The 23,675-nt window shown below is 42.5% G+C and overlaps 1 protein-coding gene across 2 annotated transcripts; it reads right to left on the reverse strand.

Annotated features, from left to right (window-relative positions):
• Positions 1-872: 872 nt before the first annotated feature.
• On the reverse strand, positions 873-23,465 carry TERF1 (telomeric repeat binding factor 1). Of its 2 annotated transcripts, XM_060243641.1 has the most exons (9): positions 23,167-23,465; positions 16,895-16,990; positions 9,357-9,487; positions 8,929-9,015; positions 7,083-7,232; positions 6,299-6,408; positions 5,369-5,472; positions 4,299-4,372; positions 873-1,185 (listed from the first exon to the last, which is right to left on the reverse strand). In XM_060243641.1, the coding sequence occupies exons 1-9, from the start codon at positions 23,378-23,380 to the stop codon at positions 1,027-1,029; spliced, it is 1,125 nt and encodes a 374-aa protein (XP_060099624.1). In that variant the 5' UTR covers positions 23,381-23,465; the 3' UTR covers positions 873-1,026. The 2 variants fall into 2 exon arrangements, with proteins under 2 accessions (XP_060099624.1, XP_060099625.1); XM_060243642.1 differs by lacking the exon at positions 8,929-9,015 and having other exon boundaries at positions 23,167-23,401.
• Positions 23,466-23,675: the final 210 nt, after the last annotated feature.

The raw sequence follows: 23,675 nt of genomic DNA on the forward strand, positions 1-23,675 counted from the left end.
GTGGAGAGGCCTTTCAAGAGCCCCAGAATGCAGTGCTGTACTGCAGCTGCAGGCATTAAAAGAGAGGAAGAGAGGGAGGCGGCAGCTGGGGAGGCAAATAGGCATTTGCCTAGGGGGCAGGGGGGCAAATTTGGCACCCCCTGCCTTGTCAGTGCCCTAGGCAATTGCCTAGTGGGCGAGCCAGCCCTGGTAGGAATGAGTATGCTGGTGGCCAGTATCCCAACACTGGAGAAGAAACTCCTGGATAATTTACCTCCCCACTTCCTTTAACTTGACACTTACTGATTCTCTGAAGCTGGTTGTCTGAAACCTGTGCCTAATAGAAGAAAAAAAAAATAATGCAGTTAATCTTGAGAGCTTTGGAATTCTCAGCTTGGATATTAAAGGCTGTATACTTGTAGATGTCAGCTGAGACCAGTTATCAGCACAAGTGCAATTGCTATGCTGCTTTTTGGTGGAGCCAAGCTAGAGATATACCTGTCCAGTAAAACCACTCTGCAGTCAGACAAGATGTTACACTAGCAGTACAAAATATTTGCCAACAACCTTTTGCATAGGTAGAGGTTCCTACAACAACGGAGAGTTGAAAACTCTCTCATGCTCAAAACAGTCATTTTGCTGTCACAGGCTATCCATGTCAAATGAGCAAATGCTGTGCTTTTTTCATACATAGCAATATGAAAGACCTAGTGTGATTCTGAACTTGTTCCTCCAGTGATCTCATTAAGTTCAGTAGCACAGTGTTATTCAGTCTAGTAATAATTTGTGCTTGAGATACTCCTAAGAGCTGGTAAGTGGCCGACGCTTAAAAGATTAATTTAAGATGACTCAAGTTGATACTGCGTGCCTTGAGCAGATTCATTAGCCAACAGTCAGTATTATTACTTTATTGATGCTAAAAACTATTTACAGGAACCAAGATGGTTACAGAATGTACTAAAATAATTGAAAAGAATTTTTTTTGCATTGAAAATATACATTAGTTTATTTCTTACAGATACTAGGCAGTTAAAGTTGGAAAGACAGCTAAGCAATGCCTAACCGAACCATAGTCCTCCACCTGTCTTTCAGCATTACATTAGTTCGATTGTTGAAGCCATAATGCTGAAGAATCTGAGTCCAGTTTCCTACTCCAAACTTCTGTACACCATCCTTCAGTTTCTTGTCTTCTTCAAAACTCCAGCGCTTTAGAAAGAAAAATTGTGAAATCTTAATTATACATACATGTAAACCATTTCCTGTCAGCTTTGAGAGTGAGTTAACTGCATGCTTGCATCCTACAAAAGAGTAGCACTTCAGAAAAGTTGTCCCCACCACCGGGAAGTTAGAGTGATGTAGTGGTTAGAGCAAGGGATCCCCAACAGGTAGCTCATGAAGTACTAGTAGCTCACTAGCTGTTGCAGAGTAGTTCATGCGTACAATCACCACCACCATCTTTATTGGCATAACAGTAGTTCATGCATAGAAGACCCAGGAAAAGACTTCATGATTTTATTTTTAAAGCTTTAAATTTGTAGCATTTTTCTCTCAGCTGCTTAGCTTCATAGCTTCATTGATGCTCTCAATCCATGTTTGGTTTCTAGGTCAGAACAAAATGTGGTAATTTATTCGTTACTCTGAAGTAGTTTTCATTTAAGAAAAGACTGGTAGTCTGGGAGACTCAGGTTCAAATCCCCACTCTGCCAAGAAGCTCAATGGGTCAGTCTTGAAATCCAGTACTGGGATCTTGGGCCAGTCACTCTCAATCTAACTTATCTCACAGGGTTGTTGTGAGAATGATGTGGAGAAGAGGAGAACCATGTATGCTATCCTAAACTACTTGAAGACCAGGATAAAAGTATAAAATGTTTGGGTGAGATCTTTAATCCTGTTGCTAGTACATAGCAGTCCTCAAGGTGACCAAATTGTCACCTGAAAATCTATATATCCAATTCCCAACATGGCCCCTCTGTGCAAATATCTAAATCTGCAGATTGGGGGCACTTGGAGGGAAAAAGATTTTCTGCACATTCAGGGGACTTGCCAGGTATGCAGAAAAAGCCAAAACCTTAAAAAAAATACATCGGGGAGTTAAATTCCCCCCAAAAGAGAAGTATTGTCTGCACATATGCAGCCAATGGTCTTACCAGCTCTTGGCTGTCAGCCTCCCTATGGCTAGCTGCTGCCACTGGGTTCCTACTGTGGCCTTCCTGTTACCACTACCTTCTCAACCCAGACAGCAAGTGGCGGGGGTGGGGGGAAGTAAATGCTAAGGGTGGGGGGAGTAGTGGAGTGCCAATGCTTTGGGGATATTTGAGAGTAAGAGGGAAGAAAGTTGAGATAAAGGGAATGGGAGAAAGGAGGGGAATGGGTAGGTTTTCAGAGAAGGGTAGATTGACAGATAAGGGGAGGAAGAAGGATGGAAGCAAAGAGGGGGAAGGGGTTCACCCTCTGCAAGTTTCTTTTGGTTCTCCACTTGTTATAGTGTAACTGCTTCTGCAAATCACAGCATGTTTAAGGCAGTTAACTTCAAATTGCCAAGATAATCACATTATTATTATTAATAATACAATTATCTCAGCTGCCTTTTGGCAGAGACAGGCTAAAAATCTTTTAAGCAATACAACACAACCTGAAATCAAGCAAGAGGTAAAATTCACTTGACAACTCAGTGGGTATCACATGACTCACTGAATAACATCTGAGTGGGTTTCAAAAAAACTGAAGATGAAAATCTACATACAACTTAAGTAAAAACAATGATACTGAAAGTAGCAATGCATGACATAATGTCTGCCTATTGAAATAACACTGAACAGAGGAATTGTTTAGAAAGCTGTTAAAAGTAATTTACAGTATTTTTCATGCAGAATTTTCTATAAGTATCTATCACCATTAAAGAGCACATTTTGTTTGCTTGGAATACTAAAAATGCTCCTTTGTGCCCCCAGATTCCATTAAAAGGATTATGAATAAATAGAAGCCAGGTACATGCTTATTTAAAGAAGAATGTTTTGTAATTGCTGAGCAGGAGGCAGATCTTAGAAACTGCCAACTTCTTAGCCTTAGAGGGTCAGAGCCTCCTTCAGCCAAGTTCCTCTTGGCTGCCCATAGAACAACCAAGGCTTTTGAGCAAAGGGGAGAACAACAATAGGACAAAGTGGTTTGGTATTGTTTCCTGAAGTATGACTCCTTTCTGTCCTTCCTACTACTCTGGGACTGATTTTCTACATGCTCTGAGCAGCAGCTAGGCAATGTCTGTCTTTGGATAGGCCTGAGCTGTATGAACTTACAGCCTAGCAGGACAACTAAAAAGTGGTATGTTTAATGGTGACTTCTGAACAGCAAGTCACACTTCGAAAGTCAGAGGCTCCCTTTCAGCAGGAAGCTCTGCAAACCAAAAGATCAACACTTTTTTTTGCTTGCTTGTTTTCAGGATCTTGATTTGTCACATGTTTATGAACAGGGTAGGCAAGCAACACTGAAAATCTATTTAGCAAAGCTAGAATAATGGCTGCAGGAGCTAGGGTGAGTGCTTTTGAGCCTGATTTTGTTAACAAGGTGCCAGCTGGCTAGGGAAAAGTCTGCATGCAGATGGAAGTTCTTAATGTTTTGACCAACACTAAGTGGGTAGATTTATGGCATAGTAGCAACTAGGTCACATTGTACCAACTACAGGAGAAAGATTTTTAAAAGTTTGTCCATAACTGTTTATTTCATGGGAGTCATGCTCTTTTAAAAATTAAGATAACCATTATCTAGTTATAGTAACTGGTGGTGACCATACAGCACAAAAAGTACAATAATTTGTTTTAGCAGTTTGAGTTCTCAAGCACATTTTGCATCTATTGGCCAGCAGGCAGATACCAATCTTCTCAAGGGATTAAAAGGAGAACTAGCCAAAACATGAAGTAGGCAAAGAATCACAAAGTCACATGCTAAGGAATACAGATAGGCCCATAACTGCAAATCATGGGGCTGTTGCCAACCTTAGAGTAGTTATGGTCCCCTTTGTATTTGCAGGGATTAAAGCCTGGGTGTGTCCAGAGGCATGAGCAAAAGGTCTCTTTGCTTGCAGCCTCAGTCAGCTGGCCTAGTGAATCCAGGGCCAGCCTCAGAATTGTGCTACATGTTTTGTTTCTTCTTTGTATAAACTATTTTTTCCTGCTTTTAAAAGTTATATTGAGTCCATAGCGGGGAGTAAAGCAGCACCTAAAAAGTCTAAGCAAATATGAAGAGAACTCAGAAATTAAATAAGGCATCCATAATAGTCCTATTCATTTCATTACACTCAAATAATTTTGCACTCTTATACATACTCGTTTCTTCTGACCAGCAGGCAGACACCTATCACCTTCCTGAGTATTTTCAATGCTCTGCAAGACTTTCTTACCTAATTCAGGAACACAAATATTATGATACCAGCATATTAATGAGATTATACTAGAAGCTTGTGTTGTTTCATTACAGTTCAGTGCCAAGATGATTTAACCAGATGAATTGCAACAACCAACATCTGGAATCCATATAGATGACACTGGAATTTATGCAACTCTTTGAAGAGGGGCGATTATTGCACTACAAATTTTCAGACACAAAAATGCAAGAAGTAATATCCATTTATGTCCTGTATAGTGCTTATTTGAATTTTTGAGTCAACTGAGTGGTTCAGAATGACCAGTATTCCTGTTTCTTCCCTAATGAATGCCTCCACCCTTTGTACCTGGAACAAAAGAAGACTATCTGTTTTTAATAGTAGTCTGTCAAAATGCTCTAGGCATTGAATAGTGTGCATGTGTGTATAGGGAGCTATTCTATGAACTAGGATAATTACTTAATTTTGCGGTAGAAAGAGTACTTGATCAGATGCAGATGCATTGCAACCCCTTCCAATGCAACCAATTTGTACAACACAGCAAGACTTGTCCACAAACTCCAATCTGTCATCAATCAGAAATTGGCTATGGTAGTAAGCTTTGTCACTTACAGTGCTTGTAGATTACTAAAGTATAATTATGCCACAAATACATATGAGTTCAGTGGGCCAAGCTTTTAGAATTTGAGTTTTACACTTAAAGTCCACTGATCTGCACAAGTTACAGTGCAGATTGGTTGTCTTCACATACAGTAGTCAGAAATTAAAGTTTCTACCAATTTTGTGTCATAAACTGAAGACAGAACAGTAGCTAGCCTAGATAAACATAGCCATATCTGCATACTGTTCTTCACAATCTAAAACCTATATCAATTAGTATTTACATTAAACTATATTTAAGCTGCATTCCTTAAATTGGCAGGCAAATATGCTAAGCATACTGTCATGTAATCTTCAGTATTTTAATAGTTAACCCATCTATATTAAAATTAATATACAAATATGAACACTTACTCTGGAGACCTTTCCATTTTGTAATTCTTGTTTTATGGGGACACCATATCTGTCCCAAATTCCAAAATGCTTGGCCAGTTAAAGAACAAGACTCTTTTTGCAATCTATAAGAAAATGAATTTTAAAAAATGAAAAAAAATTGTCCATATGCCCCAAAATTCTAGATGAACTGTTTTTTAGTTTTGCAGGGTATTTAACTACTACTATATGCTAAAACAGAAAAGCCTAGTGTTAATGTTTCTTCCCTAAGGAAAGAAGTGGGATAAAGGCCAAAATACTGGGATAATTTTTATGTCCCTTTCTATTTCATTAAGGTGCTAAAAGATGTTTAAAAAATTCAGTGCATCTGAGAGTTCCTTGAAATTGGTATATTGTGCTGAGTAGGTTAAATGTAGGTTGAGACAAGGGTTATTTTGATTCACTCAGATGGTAAAAAGTTTAGTGGTTCACCAATACTGGGCTCAGAACTGTACAATATAAACCCAGAAGTTACAATATGTAACAATTCAGTAACTGTCTTCAAACCTGGCTTTCAGCCAAACCATTTAACAAAGAGCTTGATACTTAATAGAATGGACATGAGTATCTCTTCTCCAAAAGAAAACCCTTTTAATTCCCTCCTCAGTGCGAGAAATTTTGAGACAGGTCCTGATTTCGTAACTAACTTACCTACCCCTATCTAGCAATTTAACTGTATGCTTCTACCATCTGTTTCCCTTCTCCTCACTCTGATTGGCTGGTTCATTGCTGAGCGGTACTGGTTGGTAAGAGCTTTCCAGAGGCTGGACACAGCTTTTGGTTGTCACACCTAAATAGTCCAGAAATAAACTGATGCAAAGTTCCACCAGCTTCTACACGGTCTTGCTGCAACAGACTGTATAAGCAAGGGACACACTTCAAGACATTAAAACCTTTTAACATACTGCAGACCTTTGCATGCTTTCCAAGAATTTTTTTGCAGCTGGTTCACTTTCACTGTTGCATTGTACATCTGTTAACATTTGTCCTGATTTTTTAGTTTTTGCTTCTTTTGTAGCTTCCTGTAAAACAAAGCTGTGATGCTGTTTTAAACATGGACAGCTTAACAGTAATAACATCACACTAATTTTAAAAAAAATACTAGTACTACACTGCAGTTTTAATATATGCATTTTAGTGAGAAACAAATTCACTCATTTACAACTTGAAACAACTAACCTACACACAAACAACTGGAATGTTTTTAATATGTGGGCTGGATACAAAATGCTGTCTGCATCTGCACTAAGATCAGAACTTTCTTGCTTGGCTTTTCCTGCTGCAGCCTACTTATAGCACCATTTTTAAGTTTTAAATTTATAAATCGTTGTGTTTTTGCTCTTAAAATCATAAGGTATTGTTATTCTGGTGTTATGATGTGAGCCGCCCAGAGTCTGTGTGTGGAGTGGGTGGCATATAAATTTAAGGTAAACAAACAAACACTGAGCTCACTGAAACGCTGATCCTGAGGGCCAGGGTATATTCAGGAGCAGCATGAGAGATGGAAGTACAGGTCTGCAATGAGAGGTGATGGGTAAAGGAAACCAGAAACACACTCTTGTTATGGTGGTAGCAGAAAATGGGATTTGGATCTAACTCAGGGTCTCCAATATTTTGTTCTACTTTTACTATTTGCTTAACCTTTCAAAAATAAGGTATTTTTGTTGGAAGTTCTCTTTCCTTCCTTTTAACCTACCTTCATTAGAAAATTGTCAGATTCTTCATTCAAGAACATCCTAACATAAGATTTGATTTTCTCAGTGAGAAGACTGAAACTGAAATGCAGGAGAAATTGGTGATAGGGGTCCTTTTGTTTTGTTATTGCAGCCAGCTTCATTCTTAAAGGCTAAACAGAAAATTCATGTAGTTAAATTGAAAACACAATGGGCAAATGTTAAATTGACTGGAATATGCCATTTCAAACCTGAAATATATTTTGGCCTGTCCAAGTGATATTAACAACAGAAATATTTTGCAACTTATCTATGTGCCTTAAGTATTTTAGAACTATTACAATCTATTTTCTAGTTATTAAGAGCTGATGTGTAATAAGTGAAGGGGATATATACAGTCCATTAATGCACTTATGGCCAGCTCTTTCAGCTTTAGAGAGCAGTTTTCTCCAGCCAGTCTCCTTATGGAAAGCATGCCCAAAGCATTTGTGCTCACTGCTCACCCAGTCAGTGGGCATCTCTTTGATTAAGGAATGGGAGACTGATTCAATGTGTCTGCTGCCTAACAGAAGGGATATCAGTCAGCTTACCAGCTGGTAGAGAAGCAGAACTCAAGTCTCCTGTCTTTGGAATGTTTATAGTCCTGCTTTCTAATTGCTCAGGAGCAGTGTAAGCCAAACCCTGACCATTCCCCCTCCTACTAAACCTGGGAGTCTTCTTTCATATTGGGGGAATGAAGGAGGGAGGTTCACCTTTCTGACATGACTGCTTGCAAGTGATAGCTGGCATCTTGCTAATCCTTCCTTGCATGTGGAGGGACTATGGTCCAGATCCAGTCAAAGCACTACAAGGTTGGCCATCTCTTCATTAAAATAGCCTTTAATTAGCCATAAACATTTATTCTATATCCAGGGCTTTTTCTGGATATAGCCCAGCAGCTTATTTGCATATTAGGCCACACCCCATGACATCACTCATTCAGTAAGTTACTTTCCACATAGTGATACAGAACAGTACAGTGTCATCAGCTGCATTTCATGGATGTGTTCTCATACAGCCCAATGAGACCCCTTGTTTCGCATCTCCCCGCCCCCAACAAGGCCAGAGAGAGTGAACCACATGCAGTGGAGTGGGCAGCGGCAGGCCTAGCTTCTCCTGGGAGGGGGTGCTCATGGGCGGCTCTTTGCAAGCCCATTGGAGGCTGCAGGTGGCAGAGAGGACAGAGTGCATGGTTGCCTAGTGCCTTCCCTCTGCCAGAGGCCTTTTTCTGAGACAGAGCCCTGGCCAAGCCAGCCAAACCTGCATTCCTGTGTGTTCCCGCTCAAAAAAACCCCTGTCTATAAAATATATTAAAGGGACAACTGGTGTCACAAAATGGTGTGCTTCAGAAAGAACACATTTAAGATCTAGAACAATAATTTCATTAGATGCAGTGGAATAAATTTTCAAATCTAAGCTACCACAACAACATATGGACAATGAAGTAAAATGAAATTTTACTTCCATTCAGTTGGGCACTTGCAAATTAGGGTTTGCACTCCAGGTCTGCAAATTAGTGAAGCAATCAGGCTATGGACCTTATACTGTACAGGTGTCCACTTGTGTGGGAGCACTACAGGAAAACCATTAGTGTCTTTGTATTTTAAATTAGCAGATCCACAAAGAGATTTGCAGTTACATTCTAGAATGTCAGCACCAGCAATAACAATCCCCTAAAAGCAAACTTTGCTTTCCAAAGCTTATACAGTTAAAATAACTGCTCATTTAAGAGAGTTTGATACATTTTACCCCTAGAAGGCTCATTAGCTTTATAATAGGAGCTTTACTAAATCTTTGTATTCATCAGCACTTAACACAATTCAGCATTACCTCATTTGAGGTCGATTCTGGAAACATCCTTTCTAGGACTTCTACCGCTTCCTTAAAATAACCCTTTTCCATATGTACTGCCACCGCCTACAGTGAAGAAAGGAAAACAGGTCTGTCTGTTACCATTGAGCTCTGGGCTGATAAAAGGTATTGCCTGTTCACTGAGGTTATCTAATGAAAAATACAGCATTTATAATAGAAAATACGGGAGAAAGCTACCTGAGCAACTTTATGTAAAGACCAATATTTCTTGATAACCTTTCCCAAGATCCTACCCCATGACACAAGACTATGATTTAACTGATCAAGTGATAACATATTTAGAAACTAAAGCATGGTGGTGTTAGTTTTTACTTTCCGTATTGTATTATTACTTTTGACTTTCTCTTGCATCGCATCTTCAATACCACATAAAGTCATAAACCAACCTGAATCTGAATTAAGTGTTTGATTTCTTCATGAAGTTTATCTTGTATGCTTTGTACTTTCTGAAGTGAAGTCCAAGCTGACAGAGCATTTTCCAGAGGCGAAATTGTCTGATCACTCCCAAAATGAGAATCTTAAGAGGAATTAAATTTAGAAGGGGTCACAACAATTCTTATAGCAGGAAAAAACACTGCTACACAGCAAATTACTACATACATAAAGGAAGTGAACTCCTTCCTCTGCTATATTTTAAATTAGCAAACCCACAAAGAAATTTGCAATTACGTAGTGCATTAGCACCAGCAGTGACAGCACTATCCTAAAGGTAAGCCTTGCTATCCAAAGCTCATACAGTTAAAATGATTGCACAACTGTTTGTAACAGCTCTCCAAATAAAACTCTCAGACACAATAAGCATTTTAAGTGCTTAGAATGGACAACTGTAGTTCTGTTAACTGCTGAAGTCATATCAGTTTACACACAAAAAGCAGAATACAAGAATAAAGCAGAATATGACTTCCACCAACAGGAAAGCAGACATAGTTATCCTGAATGCCATCAGAATACCAACTGTATCTCACCAGTACCTAGTTGCCTAGCTCAGTCCCAAGTCCTTTGCAGGGAAGGGGTACATAAATGAGTGCATTTGAACATGAACAACACTGTCACTGAAGACCAAGTAAAGACGACCTGTGCAACTTTTTGTAGAACAGCTGCTTCTGGTGCTGAGTTAGGAGATAAGCTCAACAAATGTGCATTTGGGATTCAGATTCAAAAGTCTTGGAGAGGTATATGGAAAGAAGAAATTGTAAATCCTACAAAGCAGTTTTAGTACAAAGCAGGGAGTGTTGATTCTCAAAATCTTTTATCCCCAAGATCTTGTTGCTCTTTAAGGTGCTACTGGACATGAATCTAGCTGTTCAATAAGAAACCAAACTCCACAGAACAAATTTGTTAGTTTTCATGACTTGCAATGGTAGATCAGAATAGAAAATCAGGTCAAAAAACATTTTTAGCTACGATAAAATTTTAATGTACTATAAACATGTATCTCTTAAAACCAAAAGAACAATCATTTTATGAACGGTAGCTTTGCTTTTTAAAAGTAAAATGGTGGAAAACCATCTTGGTCAGTCATGAAATAATATACTCACACTATGGCTAATATGGACAGAACAACTTAGGGATTGGCAAGGCACCACAGGTGTAATCCACTGGAACATTTAGGTGACCTTTTATTCTAAGCAACTACCTGATCCCTGCAATTGGCTCAGTACTCTATAGTAATAATTCTCTTATTGCCATGGCCAAATCGAGGATAGCCATTCGCTAATATTTTGAGAATGACTGGTCCATCACATGTCAGTTAGTGTCTCTGGCCTCCCATTGGCTGACTTCCCTGCCCTTCTTACTCAGGCCCAGAAATGCTGAACAAACTGCCAGAAGCAGTCTTACCTCAGAGACAGCCACATCTCTTAGCTTTTCTCTGTCAGAAAGGGCTGCAGAGGTTCTGCGGCCTCATAAAAGGCCCTATCAACGGCCCAAGCAGATGGCCTCGCAGCACACGCAGCCCCCGAAGGCCACTGCAATAGCCATGGCACCTGGGACCACCTCAGAGGGCATGGCTATCCCACCTCTACTGTCTTTCCCTCCTCTCCCTCCTCCCCTCAGCCTTGTCCCAGGATGGTTGCCTGAGAAAGGGAAGCCTCACAGGGTTGTTGTTCAGATCAAAGGCGGGAGAGGAATGAGGATGATGTAAGCTGCTTTGGTTCCATCCCGTGCACTGTGAAGAAAGACTGCCCCTTTCCTATCTAGAGGCTGTAGGGTTGCCAACTCTAGGTTAGCAAATTCCAGATGGCAGAGATCAGCTCCCCTTGAGGTGGAGGGGAGTGAATGCCTTCACTTGAGTGGGTGGGAAGACAGCAAGGCTGGGGGTATGTGACGGACTCAGGAACTTAGCCTGAGAGCTGGGGAACAGGCTTGTAGCTATTGGCTGGAATGTTGTCCTAGCAACGAAAAAGTAACATGAGGTTTGCTTAGCAGTGAAACACCTCAGGATTTGAGTCTTAGCTGAGGAGTCTTTGAGTTAGGTCTTCAGAGAAGGAGTCTGAAGGGAAGAGTTTTGTGGCAGTTTGAAGGGAGATTTTGCCAGCACATCAGGCAATCTCCTTGTTCAAACTAGATCACACAAAGACACACTGAAGGGAGAACTGGATTCTGGTGGTCAACAGAGTTACCCAAGACTCAGACCAGACGACTAGCTGTGGGGCTGAGACGCATCAGTATCGAGGGGTGCGAGTCCTGGAAGTTAGCTAGTGGAGTGTCTGTGAGGGAGAATATACTGGCACCAGTCAGGAGTTCTATATGTGTGTGTGAGGAGTGATTGTAGTTTGTTATTTTTATGATTTAAGTAGCCAGAGAACAGGGCTATTACAACTGAACTAACAGCATTCTAAGCACCCAGAAGGCACAGCCTGCCTGAAGTAGAATTCAGTTGAATTCTGAAGCCTGCCTGTTAGTGTTTTAAAGATCTTCTGCCAGTGTTATTTGTTATATTTTACCTCAGCCTAATAAAATCTCTACTTTCAGTAACTGAATATTTGCCAACCTTCTGCTACCAACTGATTCTTTGTTATTGATTAGTTTTAATCAAAATTATTTTTATCCCTCTCCCTTGCCTTTTGTTATCTAATAAATATTTTTGTGGTTTTGAATTTTAAAACCATCTGGTGCCTATTATTTTGGGAGTCCTAGAGGATTTCTATGAGTGTGACTGAGGGAAGGTGACTGGGGAGAAATTTAAAGTGGTCGCCCTCCCAAGTGGGCTCTAACCAGCTCCCTCACAGGGGGGCACTTGCCCAGAGGCCTTTAGTGGTATCTTTCCAGGTTGGTGGGTAATTCCTAAGGTACCACTACAGGTCTTTCCTCCTGGGGAACCACTGTTGCCAATTGTCAGGTGAGGCCTGGAGACCTCTCAGAATTACAACTGCCTTCCAGATAGATGGCAAATATCAGCTCCCCTTGAGGTGGGGGGGAAGTGAATGCCTTCACTTGGGTGGGTGGGAAAACAGTACGGCTGGGGGGGCACTTGCCCAGAGGACTTTAGTGGCACCTTTCCAGGTTGGTGGGAAATTTCTGGAGATTCTGTGGTGAAGTTTGGGGAGGACATATGAGTTGGAGCTTCAGAGTGGGATCTGCCAGACCCAGGTTCTTGCTGTGGAAGCTTACCAGGTGATTTTGGACCAGTCACAGACTTCCAGCCTAACCTGCCTCACAGGGTTGTTGTTCAGATCACACGGGGGGGGGGGAGAGGAGAATGATGTAAATTGCTTCCCTCCCCCACTGTGAAGAAAGACGGTCATTTTCCTATGTAGAAGCTGCAGGGAAGTGGAAAGTGATAGAAAGCTGAAATGAGCGTGGCAGATAAAGGAAAGGAGATAGGGTCGCTAACTCCAGGTTAGGAAATTTCTGGAGATTTAAGGGGTGGGGCCTGGAGATGGTGGGGTTTGAAGAGGGATAGGACCTCCAACAGATACAATGCCATTTCCTCATGGGGAATCACTGGAGATCACTTAGATTTACAATTGCTCTCTAGATGGCAGAGATCAGCTTCCCTTGATTTGGGGGGGGGGGGTGAGTCAATGCCTTGGGTGGGTGGGAAGATAGCAAGGGTGGTGGGTACTTGCCCACAGCCTCCTTCTAGAGCCCCTTATATTTTTTTCTTCACAATAGGCCTTATTTCTAGTTCTAAATATTAAGCACCACAGACATTTACTTCCTGTCTCACGGACAGATCAACTACCAGCTTCTGGCTGAAGTTTGGGGTGTGTGTGAAGCAGGATAACTAAATGATGAAGGACAAGGGGCAAACCGAAGTAGAAAAGAATACTTGAGGAAAAAAAGCACATTATAGATTCCAAACAGCACCTGCATGCAAAAACTGTTCCATCAAACTGACAATTTTTGGTTATGAACAGACCTTGAAAAAATTCTTCTGTGGCTTTAGAGACAAGTAAAAAAAAATTCAAGAGCTAAATTCATTTATCTCTAGAATTTGTATTTTTGGATCATAATTATTGCTACCAGAATGCCCTAATTCAAAAAAGTTTCTTGCGGAGGATATCAGTAAAACACAAATTGAGTTCCACAAATGAAACAGCAGGTCCCCTTGTGCAGCCCTAAATCTCCTTCTGGTGATGGCACTTGCGGGCAAGAAGAATATGACTGACAATCCTTCCTCCTGATTTTCCCATATATCAAAGAGAACTGAGTGGAAGATGTGTATCGCCCTCTTCTCAAGTCCTCTGGCTTTAAGAAGCATTAAGGAGAGGAGGATCTAAATTTTTCACCAGCTCAGAATGCAGCTGCTTCTGTAGCATGACCATTACATACTCCTTGGCCCCCATTAAAGTATGTTACGGGGCACCCAAAAAGATACCAGAGATGTGATAGAACTTTCCAAAAATCTTCTGACCTTAAAAACATAAGGAATGCAGGAATTAGCTATCTGAAGAATGTTTGGCCAAAGGATGCCAGATGTGAGGTCTATTAATCAAGGGAAGGAACTGATAAAAGGCATTCTCTACAGTGGAAAAACTTAATAATCCAGAAACACCAGAGAGGAATGGATTAAATCTCTTCTGCAGCTCCAGTGTTCCTCATACCTTCTAGGGCATAAAGCATGACCAAGTTTTGTAAGATAAATAATCAAAGTCAGTACAATATCATTAGCATATGCAATTCCAGGATAATATAATAAGCAACCCAAGGAGAACCATTTGGTCAGCTGAAGGACAACATCAGTATCGGTGTCAATATTAACACCTACTCCAAGTGAATCTTCTATGCATAGTTAAGCACCCCCTCCCTTTTTATTGGCTACATGATCCCATCAAAGCCTAAACTTCTCAGTATAATGCAACAGGATCTCAGATCCAGAGATGCACCAATTAGGATGCAGCCAAAATTTTATCTATGATAGTTAGGTTCCAAAGTCCTGATCCACTTGCACAAACAATCCCAATACTGGACCAATACCAACACCATAGGTACTGAACTAAATTCAGGGGCATGAGAGGCTTTCCAGCTCCCCTCTCCTTTCTTGATGTTCCCATCCAGAACCACATTCCAATCACCATGAACATGTCAATGGACACTTTCTCACCAATCGGAAGAGTATTTCTTCTTCCGTTTTGCTTTCTTTCTCAAATATAATTTTCCCTATTTTTCATCTGAAGTCCTCCATCTTAGCTCTTCCACTTCACATTATGATATGGCTCATCTTACTATACTTATTATTTATTTATTCGATTTATATCCCGTCCTCCCCACCAAGGCGGGCTCAGGGCGGCTCACAACATAAAATACCAGAATAAAATTAGTAAATATTAAAACACATTCAATAATTTACAATAATTAAAACTATAAAACCAGAAAAAAGCAGTCTAACAGTTTGGTGCTATTCTGACGGCCTTCCTCCGCAGTTCTTAAATACCGGTCAGTTGTATGCCAACCGGAAGAGGACAATCTTACAGGCCTTGCAGAACTGCCCAAGGTTCCACAAGGCCCTCACCTCCTCCGGTAGCTGGTTCCACCAGCAAGGGGCTGTGATTGAAAAGGCCCTATCTCTGGTTGACTTCAGATGGGCCTCCTTCGGCCCGGGGTTTTGAGATCCAGTTCTCTCTGGGGAACATGTGGGGAGAGACGGTCCCTAAGGTAGGTAGGTCCTAGGCCATATAGGGCTTTAAAGGTAATAACTAGCACCTTATAACGAACCCGGTATACTACTGGGAGCCAGTGAAGTTCCCGGAGTCCCGGCTCAATGTGCTCCCGCCTGAGAAAAAGCCCTAATAACAGCTGGGCAGCGGCATTCTGCATTAGCTGCAACTTCCAGGTTCGGCACAAGGGCATTGCAGTAATCCAGCCTCAAGGTGACCGCTGCATGGAACACTGTTGCCAGGTCACCGTGCTCCAGGAAGGGAACCAACTGCCTCGCCCGCCTAAGATGAAAAAAATGCGGATTTAGCAGTGGCTGCTATCTGGGCTTCCATTGTCAGGGCAGGCTCCAGTAGTACCCCCAAGCTCCTGACCCTGTGCGCCATTGTCAAAGGCTGGTAGGGGGATTTCCCTTCCCAGACCACGACGACCCAAGCAAAGGACCTCTGTCTTCTCTGGATTTAGCTTCAATCTACTCAGCCTAAGCCATCCAGCCACGGCTTGCAACACCAGGTCCAGATTTTCTGGGACACAGTCAGGCCAGCCGTCCATCAGTAGATAGAGCTGAGTGTCATCAGCGTACTGGTGACAACCCAACCCATACCTCCAGACAATCTGGCAAGGGGACGCATGTAGATGTTGAACAGGATCGGGGAGAGCACCACCCCCTGAGGCACCCCGCAATCAAGTGTGTGTTTCTGGGACAGTGCACCCCCAGTCGCCACCCTTTGTCCCCGGACCATCAAGGAAAGAGGAAAGCCATTGTAAGGCCAACCCCTGAATCCCTGCTTCGGCGAGACGACAGGTCAGTAACCGATGGTCAACCGTATCGAATGCTGCTGATAGGTCTAACAGCATCAGTACCGCCAAGCCACCTCAATCCAGGTGCCGCTGGAGGTCATCCACCAGGGCAACCAGCACTGTCTCCGTCCCATGGCCTGGGCAAAAGTCAGACTGGTGGGGATCGAGAACGGAAGCATCCTCCAGAAAGCTCTGTAACTGCAATACCACTGCCCTCTCAATAATTTTACCCCAAAAGGGTAAATTCAAGACCGGCCGATAATGTGCCAATTCGGCCGGATCTAGTGTCGATTTTTTCAGGAGAGGGTAGACCACCGCCTCTTTGAAAGGTGCTGGAAAGCGCCCTTCCATAAGGGATCTACTCATGATATCCCGCACAGGATATCTGAGCTCTCTCTATATAGTTCGTCCTTCCCCACTGCATCCTGTTCAGAACTCCTTTCCCCATACTCTGAGCTCTGTTCCTGTTTTCCCCACAGCATCAAGTAGTCTAAAAGTAGCACACTGGATAATCAGAGACAACTGGTTCTAATTTTTTTTCAAGATATTAGCTTGTATCCCACCTGCCAGCTCAGCCAAGTTCAAAACTTTCCTCCAGCATAAAAGCTTTCCTTTGACATAATTGGTTCTTCTTATGGTAGAAAAATCAGGCTATTGGAGAAAGCCTCCTTCAGCCAGACGATCACTTCAGACTTGGCAGAGTGGAGTGGCAAGATACAAATAACCGTTTTTAATCTTTCAATTTTTTTATTTTTATTTTATTACTTTAAATTTCTATCCCGCCCTCTCCGCAAGCGAACTCAGGGCGGCTAACAACATACATTTTCAAAGGCCTGTCAAAGAGTGACAAATAATGGCTGCCTATTAAGGTTGACTAAAAATGTCTTTTTACCTCTTCCTTTGTCTCCCTTTCTATCTTGGCAAAGAAATTCAAAGCAGCTTACAATGAGAAACATGCATCAGTTCTATTTGACTAACACTATATAAGAGTAACAATGGGAATTTAAGAAACTTAGAAGTTTACCAAGTGATTTTCCTTCTGCAACGCAAACCAATAGCTGACAAATGCATATTGCTTTCACTTGCTGAGCTTCTGTTCTGCGTAACCCTTTGATAATAGCTGAAAAGAAAAAGCAGTAATGATTATGTGAATTTTGCTCCAACAGCGCCACTGTGTGGTTTAAATAACACCAGTAACCTTGGGCTGCGATTCCCAGAGAAGCGACCTAGAATTAAGTTGTACTGAAAACAATAGAATTATCTTCCAAATGAGTGTTAGTAGGATCTGGATATTTAGGAACCCTGGGCTTACACCAGGTTAATTGAACTAAACATGACTGGTCAGATAAAATTCATCATATGTCCATGCACTTCTTTTAAAAGGGGAAATGCTCTAACTACTATTGTTTTATGTTTGTTGTAAACCAGAGGGAGCCAAAGCTTAACATTTTATGAAAGGAGGCAAAGTGATGGATGGAACCCAATATATGATCCATGAGAAGTGAAGCTGGGGTTATTTTTATTTCTGGAAGCAATTACAATGGAACACACAAGCAGTAGGAAAATATGATAAAGCTTCCCACAATGTTAAGGCTGGAATATGCCATCATAGGGTAACCTTGTGGTGGTACCCAGCCCCAGAGATATCCGACTTGCCTTTTTGGCCCTGGCTCCTGTCTGGAGGAATGAGCTCCCCTTGGAGATCTGGGCCCTGCAGGACCTCCTCCAATTCTGCAGGGTCTGTAAAACAGAGCTCTTCCGCCAGGTCTTTGGTTGAGGCAGTGGACGTCACCTGTTATCGGCCTCTCCCCTTCCCTCCATCCTAATGCTGAAGGACCTGCTGGACCTGTGAGGCTGAATCTATCATTTTTAGCTTTCAATGCTTAGTTCCATAATTTTAGATTTTATATAATTTTAATCTGGTTTTAATGGTTTGACTGTTAGTTTCTATGATATAACCCGCCCTGAGCCTGTTTTAGGGGACGGGCGAGCTATAAATCAAATAAAACAAACAAATAGGTATGTCACTGGGCCTAGATTCTAATTTCCACTTAAGTCACAAAGCTCACTGAGTGACCTTGGACCAGTTGCCATGATTCAGCCCTAGACTAGCTAACTGTTGTGCTGATAGATGGTTGAGAGGATACAGCAAGATATTTTGTTTCAAAATTACACCAGAACCCACTATTCTTCCAAGAAAAGTAGTGGGTTCTGGTGTAAGAAGCCAGCAGAATGCTAAAAAACTTATTTGTTACCCTTATTGAGTTTGACTGTAAAGGTTTGGTACCTACAACTTCCAGATGGAAATTTAACTATGTGAAAAGCGTGTATGGCCCATTACTATCTGCACAAAGATATAATGCTGACAAGTTAAATTTGACTCCCATTTAAAATATTTTTATGTCTTCCAATCTTCATAACCCCAGAACTGCCCATAGTACTAATACAATGTCCTTGTATAAGGGGCAGTGCTGTAAATGAAATTTTTTAGAAAAAAGCAAACCAAATTCCCAAATGCCCATAGAAATAATCATAACTTGCCATTTGCCCTCCACAAAGTGTAGAATCAGGCAGCAAAACTCCCTTGGAAGGGAGTTCCACAAAATAGGTACCACCTATCCACGGCTTTTTTTGAACTGGAACACCATTCCAGCTGCCTCCTGTGGCTTTCCGGCTCCAGTCGCCTGCCATCTTCTGGGGGCCCAGCTGCGTCAGGGCCTCCTGGCACCCAGGTTGCCTGTCAGATTGGGGGTTCAGCCATGCTTGAACAGCAGCCTTCAGGCACCCAGACTGCTTATCAGGGCCAGGGGGCCCAGCCGCACTCAAGCTAAGGCCTCCAGGCGCCTGGGGTTGCCTGCCGTGTTTGGGGGGCTTAGCTGCACTTCAGCAGCAGCCTCCAGACACTCTGGTCGCCTGCTGCTGTTGGGGGGCCAAGCTGCCTCACGCAGAGCCCTCCCAGGGCCGTGTAACAGCATGTGGTGGTGAGTAATATGGTTTCTTTTTCTTTTCCCTTCCCCCCCCCCACCTTTCAGTCTCTTTCCCCCTTTGTTCCATTTCTTCCCCCTTGTTCCATTTCTTCATCCTCCCTTGATTCTTTCTCCTCTCATTTAATTTATCCCCCCTTTTTTCTATTTATTTCCCCCTTGTTCCATTTCTCCCCCCCTTTATTATTATTTCTTCTCTCGTTCCATTTCTTTCCTCCTTCGTTCTCCCCCCCTTCCATTCCTCCCATTCCGTTTCTCCTCCTTCATTCCCCCCCCCTTCCATTTCTGCCGTTGACTGCAGAACACTACTTGGTGGTCTCCCTTCCAAGTACTAACCTTGCTTAGCTTCAACGTTCTGCTCAGATCGGGCTATATAAAAGAATGAGAATTTACTTTAAAAGAAAATAAAAAACACCCTGAAAATTAAGGGATCTGGAAAATCCCTGGGGGAACACAAGTCCTCTCCCGTTTTGTGGTTATAGCCTTCCTTTCCCTCCTCATTGCTGGCTGTTTCAAAGCAGGAGTGGATTGGGAAGGGGAAATAGTCCTGGTAGGTTGCCACCCTACAGCTAAGTCCCGGAGTTCTCCCAGAATTGTAACTGATCCCTCTGACTACAGAGTTCCATTCCCCTGGAAGAAATGGCAGCTCCAGAGGGAAGGTTATATGGCAGGACATCCCTGCTGATAGTCTGTTCTCTTCGGGTCCACCCCCAGATTTCTAGGAAGTTCTCAACTTTGAGCTGGCAACTCTGCCCTGAAGCAAGCCAAGCTGAGTGGCACCTGTGGCATTGCAAGGCAGCACTTCAGGGCTACTCCACTTCATGGTGTCAGCAACAGGCAGCCATGCAGGAGGAAACAGTTGGTATCTAAGGCAGCAGCCAGGGTTGCCATGTTCCAGGTGAGGCCTGGAGATCTTCCATTATGACACCTGATCTCCAGACTACAGAGATCAGTTTCTTTCTTTCCTTCTCCCCCCCCCCCTTTATTTCTATTTCTTTTCCCTCTTTCTGGTGATTGTAAGATCCTTCCTTCCTTCCTGTGGAGCCTGAGTTATGGGTGTTGTCCTCTGAAGGACTGCTGCTGGATATGTGGGTTCCTTTAAAAGTCCAATGGGAGCAGCTGCAGCTTCTGCACCAAGGGAGGGAGGGAGGAGTGGCAGCTGTGTGGGGGGCGGGGGAGTCAGCTACCATTAGTTCCACTTGCACTTGCTCATCCCAGTTAGTGTGGCCTGATATGCTAATAAGTTAATATGCTAATATTAGGGGTGTGGTCTAATATGCTAATGAGTTTCTGCTGGGCTTTTTCTACAAAACCCCCCCCTGCACCCATCAAAGAAACACGCTGCTAACAAAAAAACCCTAATGTATTTAAGAAAGAGAGACAGGGTAGTAGTAATAATAATCCCTCTCTTTGTGGGTTGCAATATCCTGGTCCTTAGAATTTTGATCAGGAAACCAATGAAGTTGCAGCATGCCCCTTCTTGTGGCTCAGCTTCCAATTTTCAAAATCAGTCTTATGTACAGCAGGTGCCTAACCTGGATGTTACAATCATTCCAGGCAGCCTTCTAAGTATCACATTAAGCTTATAATAGGCGATCTAGGCCACTATTGATAGTGGGCATTCAAGAGCAAATGCAGTTCCAAGAGATCCACCAAAGTAGCAAACCCGACATTTAAAGGGAGCATATGCACTTTGCCCCTGCTGACTTGACCCCCGCCTCCAGCATCATCTATATTTCCTCTTGTTTTTTCACTGTGCACTAATTAGGGTTGCCAGCTTTTAAAAGGGAATAATCTATCTCAGGGGTGTCAAACATGTGGCCTGGGGGCCAAATCAGGCCCTTGAGCAACTGGCTGTTGTCTGCTTCCTTCTCCTTCTCTCTTGCTTCCTTCTGCATCACAGCTTGCTTTGCCAGGCTCGCTCAACTGCACAGGAGCTACAGAGCAAAGCCTCTATTTTTTCTATTGACTGAGGCTCCTCCCTTGGGGGGAAGGGGAGGGGGGAGGCAGAGCTTGCTTTGCCATGCTCTCTGTTACACAGCAGAGCTACTGAGCCAAGCCTCTCTTCCTTCTATTGGCTGAGGCTCCTCTCCCTCCTGGTCCCCTGGGGAAGGAAGTTTTTAAGACCAACAAAGTTGTATTCAGAATGTAAGCTTTTATATGCATGCATACGTCTTCAGACGCGGGGTACAGTGAGCAGTTACATATAGCTAGTGGGGATACATTAAGCCAGTTTCCTTTATCCAGTTCCCTGGATCACATGGGAGAGATACAAAGAAAGCACCTTTAAGACCAAGTGCTAATGTTTTAATATTTTGAGTTTTTTAAAAAAATCTTTGTGTTTGTCTGTGTCCTCTATAAAGTTTATATCTCTACTACCTGGCGTTACATTTTATGACATACATGGCATGGCCCGACAAGGTCTCATTTATGTCAGTTTGGCCCTCATGACAAATGAGTTTAACACCCCTGATGTTTCTTTTAGCATAATTTTAATAAATACCAGTTGATATCACTTATCTCCATGCCATGGAAGGCACCACCTGTTAAAAGGCCAGGACATTTTACTGCTGGCCAACTAAAAGATTTAAGGGAAATCAACAAAATGGAGAAATGGACTGGGGTTGTATCAGCTGAGAGAGAACACTGCGTGACAGATCCCCAGGGACCCTGCCTTGAAAGACAAGCTACTTTGAGATTTAGGTGGGAAGCTGTGTGGGTCTGAAGCAACAGAACAAAGTAGGAGTCCAGTGTCACCTTTAAGACTAACCAAGTTTTATTCAGAATGTAAGCTTTCGTATACATGCATACTTCTTCAGACAAGGAATGAGGCACAGTGAGCAGAACTACATACAGCTGGTGGACAGAGGTTTAGAATGCAAAATGGTACAAAGTTAAAATCCAATGGCAAAATAGTGTAATTGAAAGAACATTTGGTTTGGATAACATTTGTGTGGGAAACCAATCAAAGGTAATGAAAGTTGTTTGTTAATTGCCCTATTGCTAGCTAGTAGGGTTAAACTAACGACAATTTTTTTCTTAAAGATGTTTTAGTCCACCTAATTTACTTTTTAAAACGTAACATGCATTATAAACATCATTCTAGTTTGTCATAAGAAAAAAGAATACATTACAATATAGTGTTTTCACTATATTTTAATGTATTCTTTTTTCCCCTTATGGCAAACTAGAATATTTATAATGCATGTTACGTTTTTAAAAGTAAATTAGGTGGACAAGAACGTCTTTAAGAAAAAACGTGTCCTTAGTTTAACCCTATTTGCTAGCAATGGGGGAATTAAGACAGCTTTTATTACCTTTCATTGATTTTGTAGGCAAATGCTATCCAGACCAAATGTTCTTTCAATTTGTTAATTACACTATTTTGCCATTGGATTTTAACTTTGTGCCATTTTGCATTCTAAACCCCTGCCCATCAGCTATATGTAGCTCTGCTCACTCTACCCCATGTCTGAAAACTTATGCATGCATACGAAAGCTTACATCAAGGGTGGGGAACTTCCGTCCCAAGGGCTGTATATGGCCACTGAGGTCACTAGGTGCGGCCCTCAGGGATTGATGGACAGAACCGAGCCATGTGGCAGCCTCCCTGTGGCAGTCCAAATGTACTGTGCGGCAGCCTCCCTGGGGTCTGACTGGCCAGCCAGAATTGCTGCAGGGCCTGGAAAAGTTAGTCACAGTTCAGTTTGTACTTGATTATCCCAGATGGTGTGGCCTAATATGCTAATGAGTGTGTGGCCTAATATGCTACTAAATTCATGCTGGGCTTCTCTACAAAAAAGCCCTGGACCTATGCATTTGCCTAGGGCAGCAGGCCATGTGTGTGCGTGCCAGATTAGGCTCTCCCCAGATGACTTCAAATAGAAAAACAATTATTTACATTAATTTTGCTGGCCTGAATCATTCTCCCTCGGTGGAGCACTGTTTTTAAAGCTGATAACTTTTTATGGTCCGTGAATGATATTATAAATATCCATATGGCCCTTGGTAGAAAAAAGGTTCCCCACCCCTGGCTTACATTCTGAATAAAACTTTGTTGGTCTTAAAGGTGCTACTGGATTCCTACTTTGTCATTCTTCTCTCTCCTGCTTCTAATAGCGCCCTTGCTCCTGCACTTCTACCAGGAGTCCAGGGCAATTAAGATTACAAGTGGAGGACGTTCTGAGAAAGAAAAATCTGATTCCTGGTCAGCCGCGCCAAAACGACAGGGCAAAACAGAGAGGGAGCAACTTTGACGTCATTGGTCTTCCCCAAATCCCGCCACGCCTCGCGAGAATAACGACTCGCTCACTCAGCAACAAGTCGCAGCTCCTCTCAAAGTCCCGACGATTGTCCTCACAGAAATGGCGACACAAACAGCGGCAGGCAAAATCCAGCATCCATCCGGCAGCCACCGCTTCCACCTCAGAAAAGAGTACCGGAGAGTCCGTGCGCGGCTGGTCGGGCTCAGCCGCAACAGGAGAAACGAGGCAATCACTATCCGTTAATCCCGCCTGTCTTTCCATTTTCAAACTGCTCGCGCGCCGACGTGCAGACTCCGATGCCTTCTACACGTCATCAGAGGTCGTTTTAGCCACGCCTACCCCGATTAACCAATGAATGCCCGAACTACAGTTATAGAAGCAAAAAGGAAATAAGGTTTTCCCTGTGTCCTCACTTCCGGTTTCCGTTTAAACTCTGTTGTACGGGAACTAAAAGCACAAAGCAGGAAAGAATTTATTTATTGTGGATCATTCCTATCCCGTTTTTCTCTCTCATCAATTAGGAAAAGTGGTGATTGAGCCCTATAATTTAATTCAG

The sequence above is a fragment of the Heteronotia binoei genome, chromosome 7 (genome assembly GCF_032191835.1).
Source record: "Heteronotia binoei isolate CCM8104 ecotype False Entrance Well chromosome 7, APGP_CSIRO_Hbin_v1, whole genome shotgun sequence".
Taxonomy (NCBI): Eukaryota; Metazoa; Chordata; class Lepidosauria; order Squamata; family Gekkonidae; genus Heteronotia; species Heteronotia binoei.